At 49.1% G+C, this 6,174-nt stretch overlaps 1 protein-coding gene across 5 annotated transcripts in view; it reads left to right on the top strand.

Annotated features, from left to right (window-relative positions):
* Nucleotides 1-447: 447 nt before the first annotated feature.
* Nucleotides 448-6,174, top strand: part of TMEM243 (transmembrane protein 243) — a 23,387-nt gene continuing 17,660 nt past the window's right edge. Inside the window, exons 1-2 of one of the 5 annotated variants that reach the window (XM_017851775.1) lie at nucleotides 448-519; nucleotides 1,353-1,645. In XM_017851775.1, coding sequence (XP_017707264.1) covers nucleotides 1,568-1,645 — 78 coding nt within the window. In that variant the 5' untranslated portion in view covers nucleotides 448-519; nucleotides 1,353-1,567. The other 4 variants (XM_017851758.1, XM_017851749.1, XM_017851785.1 and 1 more) reach the window with 4 other exon arrangements.

The raw sequence follows: 6,174 nt of genomic DNA on the forward strand, positions 1-6,174 counted from the left end.
GCCTCAGCCTCCCGAGTAGCTGGGACTACAGGCGCCGCCACCTCGCCCAGCTAGTTTTTTGTATTTTAGTAGAGACAGGGTTTCACCGTGTTAGCCAGGATGGTCTTGATCTCCTGACCTCGTGATCCGCCCGTCTCGGCCTCCCAAAGTGCTGGGATTACAGACTTGAGCCACCGCGCCCGGCCTCTGTCCTTGTTAAGCGAAGACTGAGGTGGTTAAAGCAGGTTGATTGTTTTTAAGATGCTTTCAGCCAGGTGCAAACTATCTGCAGAAATGTGCTTTGCTCACGTGGATCGCATGGACAGTAATTACTAAGGGCTAAGGAGCTGAGAAACGTCCAGCCGCGGAGATTGGCCTCCCTAAGGGGACTAAGCTGGCACCTCTAGAAATAAAGCTCCGCAGCCAATGCGGCGCCTCAGCCCGCGGGATTGGCTGCCTCGGTTGTGACGCGACCTGGGCGGGCCAACTTGCGACGGAGGCCGCGGGTCCGGGTCCGGGGACCTGAGAAGGCGCCAAGAGGTGATCCGCATCGCTGCCCCGGCACCGCGCGCCCGCCCCCCGCCAGCGCGGAAGGTCTATTCCTCCCCCACGCATCTGGCCCGCGTCCCCGGGCCGCGGCACCGGATCCCGGCGGGGGTGTGGACCCAGGGCCCGCTCTCCCCGGCGCGGCCAGGGCCCCCCAGTGTGCGAGCGCCTAGGGGATGCCGAGGTTTGGCGGGCGCGGGGTCAATCTGGGCAGGGCCGAGGCGAGATTCTCCCTGTCTCTGTGCCCCGACCGTACTCCTGCTGCGGTTCCGGCGGAGAGCGCGGGGAGAGCAGCGGCGGGAGGTGCGGGGAGCACGCCGGCCGTGGGGTAGAAGCAATACCTGAGAGGGGATCCAAGTTACTTGGTTCGGCCCCAGCATCTACCTGAACCCGCTGCCCTGCGGGAGCGTTGTGCGGAGCGCTGGGCTGTGCTCCTACAACTTCACTCCTCCCGCCGCTGGGGAACGTAGCGGGGGAGGCGCAGAGGGCTAGAAAAGGGGTTCTCAATGCGTTTTCCAAGAAAACTTTTCTCCTTCGAACATGAAGGAATACGTGTTCACTTTAGAAAATTGGGAAAACATGGGAAATTACTGTGAAAAAATTGGGGGCGAGGCGTGGGAGTCACTCCCGGGGCGAGGGGAGTGCGATTTGCTTTGCTAACCGCAGCCGGGGGAGAGCGACGGGCCGCGCTGCCTTGGGGGTGGGGGGGTGCGGAGAGCCAAGCGGCGCCGAAGGCTGAGATTTGAGGAAGTGGGAGCTGCCCGGGCGGGGGCGTCCCGCTGAGAGTCCGCCACGCAATGTTTGTTTCCTTTCACTTCCTGCGGCAGCTGCTCAAGATGAGGAGGTGCGTGGGGCCGGGGCGGAGCGGCCACGTTCCCCGCGTGTGAGCCCCCACCCATCGCCGGCGCCAGCACTTCCCCGACCACTCGGGTTCGGCTATGCGGGAGCCGTGAGGAGGAGGCTTGCTGTCGTGGACTTGAGATCTCAGGAAGTCATGCTGGCTTGCTTTTAAGTGGCTTGGGGAAAGTGAAGAAACCCCAAAATGGAGGACTTTGCTACTAGGACCTATGGCACCAGTGGCCTGGACAACAGACCTCTGTTTGGGGAGACATCCGCCAAGGTGAGTGCGGATTGTGGCTCCAAACTGGGATGGGGGGTGTGTATGCCGCCTGCCCTCCCGCCGAGTCCTGCCTGGGTCCTTCTGCGGCTCCTAAAAGCACTTTTAGGGAGGAAGCTGGTTCTGCAATACCGCTTCCCTCTCAAAATGTTTGCCCGGCCAATCGTTGCCTGCTTTGGAACACATGGTTGGCCAAGAGCGTTGAAGGCTGGAGTGGAGAAAAGTTCAGAAAGTTCGGGGTTGTTGGAAGCCCTTCTGGGGAGTGCGGAAGCCCCTCCGGAGGGGGGAAGTTGATTTAGTAGTTGTACGGCTGCACCTGCAGCAGGAGGACTGACCCTCCAGAGGCTTCAGGTGTGCACCCAAAGCTTCCTAAGAGAGCCAAGAAGGGGTGCTTCATGATTCCTATTTACATAGAACTCTTAAGGGTTCATTGCTGAGCAGTGAAGCAGCCAAGCAAGGAAAGGGGAGAGGCTTGAGATGAGGGGTTCTTGAATGATGGCCTGCATTCCAGGAAGTGATCAAAGGGTCCCTGAACCCAAACGGGCTATCGTACATTATTCTAGGCTTTAAAATGTATAACACTTTTTGAAAAGGATTAATTATGTGATGTCCTGGGCCAACAATTTAGGAGAGATCTTTTTCTATCGTCAGCATTAACTTTCTGAGTAGTTTGGGCGAGATCTGCCTGGTTTATTTTTTCACCTAAAAGTGGCATTGGTTGGCTGGTCGCAGTGCAGTGGTGTTGACAGCTAATTGATCATAGCCAGTTACAGATTTCTTTGTTCCTTCTGCAATCCCCTGCTGCACTTGACTGGCCTAAAAGAAGGAAAAAAAAACCAGTGGCATTGGTGATCTTTGACCTCTGGTAAAGTGCTTTCAGCTCTCGAAAGGTAATGCACATGTAGAGTCCAGAGCTTCCGGGATTTCTCAGTTTTGGCAGGAGCCCTCCAGCAGACAGGATAGGGAACTGGCAGTCTGGGGAATAGCCCTGAATTTGGAAGCTATGAGGCTACCACAGGACTACTTTATTTTTTAAACTCCACGTGGATTTTACGTTCTCCTTTCAAAATGTTGTAATATGAAAGCATTTTAAACTCGATCTCCGGGAAGATGCACCTTGTTCATCTTGTGGCTTTGTGTGATCGCAGCCCACAGTGCTCCTGGTTTGTGACACATACCTCCTCCAGTAGATGTTCCATCTTAGGCGAACGTTATTGAGCATTATGTACTTGGCCCTGGGGAGCCAAGGAACCCTGTCAGGTGGGGAAAGAAATGTAGGCAAATGAGATGTGGTTGGATCTGTGCTATGACAGGGACATGTTGGGGGTACAGACGAGAACTGGTTGTTTTTGTATGGGAAATTTTTCCCCCTCTCCCAAGAGGTAAGAGACTGCCTCCCTAACATGCTTCAGCACATAGATTGTGGTTCTGGGTGATCCAGACCTCTGACCTCTTTTAACCCTCTTTTAACCCTCTTGTAATTATAGAGGTAGATGATTTGGTAGTGGACTTGGCCATTTACGCAGACACTTAGAAATATTGATGTTTTCTGAGCAGCTTGGGCGAAAACATCCAGTGATTTAAGTTTCCTATTGCCCATGATCCATTTGAAACCCATTCAAGAACTTTACTTTTCCAAATGTATCTTTTATTGCATACTTACTTACTACAAGAATATATCGCACTGGGATTATTTAGGAAACTTTAGGGCATTGTAGTAATAGCTGCAGCTATTCAGAGAAAAAAGTTAATATAAATTCTTGATCTCTCAAAATTTCTCCCCTTAGCTCCCTCTGTGAAGCTGACAGGGTGATTGGACATAGAGAAATTCTACAGAATGGAGAAGGGAGAGAGATCCCCGGTCTGAGGGTGGAAGAAGACATGTATCTTATAAATGGAGATGCCACATCTGAGAGAGGAGAGGCTTCCATATGTGTTCACAGCAAATGAAGATTTGAGGGCCTGAGGAGGGTAAGGCCCAGGAATGGAGCCTCAATAGTGAAAGGATAGGACACATTACAGTGGAGCCATTTCCACAGAGGACAGCAACTGCTAGAGCAGGGTCCTGGGGACACTGAGAAACCCATCACTTGCTCTTGTGTGTGGGTGTCTCCAGCTTGCTGTTTTACATGCCAGGAAACGACAAAATAGCCACTACACAGTGGAAACTTGCTGTTAGTGAACTACTATTTCTGAGAACATCAAGAAAGAATAAAAGCCTGGTTCCTGTCCTACTCTTGACAGGTGGTTTCCTGTGCATTTCGTAATCTTACTTGCTTTATGAGGACTGACACAGACATATAGCCTCTCAACTTCAGGTGCAAACTCTAAGGCAAAGAGAACTGAAGCTCAAAGAGCAGAGAAAAGTCTGGAGTATGTTTTTGTTTCCTCAGTGCCAGGCAACATGGTGGGCATTCAGCTTTCCCTTGTTTAATCATCAAATTCCTTTGTGAGATGGGTGTTCTTTTTTCTGTTATACAACTGAGGAAGTGGAACCCTCAGAGAGGGTTGTGTTCAGTCATACAAGTAGTTTCCTCTGGTAATGCTTCACCAACTCCCTTTCATGAGTTGAATGGTGAGGTCAGTAGTAACTTAATTAGGCAGTTTTTGCTTCTCAAAGCACTCCAGACATCTGTATACCTGTTGCCCTTTCACAGAAAATAGGGGTTGAAGTGGTTTGCCCCACGTCCTGAGGTGAGTGAGAGATAATGAGATCTATTACAGAACAAACAACGACTATTGATATATAACTAATTTGGCCTTGAGCAGCACCCTCTTGGGGAATCTCTGAAGGAACTTTTGCCTTTATGTATGTCGGGTGCACATAGTGATTTCAGTTACTGAAATCCCAGATTTATTCAATCTTTAGCATGAAAATTGTTCATTCTAAGTTATTCCTATTTAGGAATAGCTTTACAGGTGTAATCATGGAGAGAAGGGCAAAGTGAAACAGTTCTCTATTGTTCCATAAATATCTGAGGGATTTTTTTTTGTCTTTGAGGCAGGGTCTCACTTTGTCACTCAGATTGGAGTGCAGTGGCATGACCACGGCTCACTGCAGTCTTGAGCCCCCGGGCTCAAGCGATTTTCCCACTTGAGCTTCCTGAGTAGCTGGGACTATAGGCGCCTTCTACTAAGGCTGGCTAATATTTTTTTTGTTTTTGAGACAGAGTGTCTCTCTGTCGCCCAGGCTGGAGTGCAGTGGTGTAATCTCGGCTCACTGCAAGCTTCGCCTCCCGGGTTCACACCATTCTCCTGCCTCAGCCTCCCAAGTAGCTGGGACTACAGGTGCCCGCCACCATGCCCAGCTAATTTTTTTGTATTTTTAGTAGAGACAGGGTTTCATTATGTTAGCCAGGATGATCTCCATCTCCTGACCTTGTGATCCGCCCGCCTCGGCCTCCCAAAGTGCTGGGATTACAGGCGTGAGCCACTGTGCCTGGCCCTAACTTTAATTTGTTGTAGAGATGGGGCTTCCTGTATTGCTCAGGCTGGTCTCAAACTCGTGGCCTCAGGCGATCCTCCCAACTTGGCCTCTCCAAGTGCTGGGATTATAGACATGAGCCATCGTGCCCGTCCTAGGGATTATTGACAAAAAAGGAAAGGTGTTCATCTTTTGTAAGAAACATAGACCTCATTCCTTGATACCTGTGGAATTTTCATGTTAGGTTGGCTATCTTACGAATCCTAGTTTGAATGCCCAGATGCTTTTTACATCTTTTTTAAACCATTCCCAAGTTTTGTGCCATAGTACTTCTCTTTCAGGTGAAAAATATGGCACAGATACCAACATAATAAGAAATATCTGAAGTTTCCAAGCCTGTGTTATGGCTTAGCATTTTCTAAGAGTGCTATCCAGTAGAAATATGTGAGCAGCCATATATGTAATTTACATTTCTTAGTAGCCATATGAAAAAGTATAAAGAAACAAGTGAAATATTAATAATTTTACGTAACCCCTTATTTCCAAAATATTAATACTATCATTTCAACATATAAATATTAAAAAACATTTAACTAGACACGGTGGCTCAGGCCTGTATATCCCATCACTTTGGGAGGCTGAGGTGGGAGAATCACTTGAGCCCAGGCTTTTGAAACCAGCCTGGGCAACAAAATGAGATCCTGTCACACACACACACAACAAATTAGCTGGGCGTGGTGGCACCCACCTGTGGTCCCAGCTGCAGGCTCGCACCACTGAACTCCAGCCTGGGTGACAGAACGAGACTCTATCTCAAACAAAAAACAAACTGAGATACTTTTACAATTTTTTTGTATGAAGTCTTTGAAATCCAGTATGTATTTTATATTAACAGCCCATCTGAATTCACACTAGCCATGTTTCAGATGCTCAGTAACCACGTGTGGCTCGTACAGGCTGATTGATGTCCCAAATCCAAAATCCGAAATGCTCCAAAATCCAAAACTTTTTGAGCACTGACTTGATGCTACAGGTGGGAATTTCCACACAAAAGTACTTAACACAAACTTTATTTCATGCACAATTTTTTTTTTTTTTTTTTTTTTTT

Source organism: Rhinopithecus bieti, unplaced genomic scaffold, assembly GCF_001698545.2.
Source record: "Rhinopithecus bieti isolate Rb0 unplaced genomic scaffold, ASM169854v2 scaffold_1558, whole genome shotgun sequence".
Classification (NCBI taxonomy): domain Eukaryota; kingdom Metazoa; phylum Chordata; class Mammalia; order Primates; family Cercopithecidae; genus Rhinopithecus; species Rhinopithecus bieti.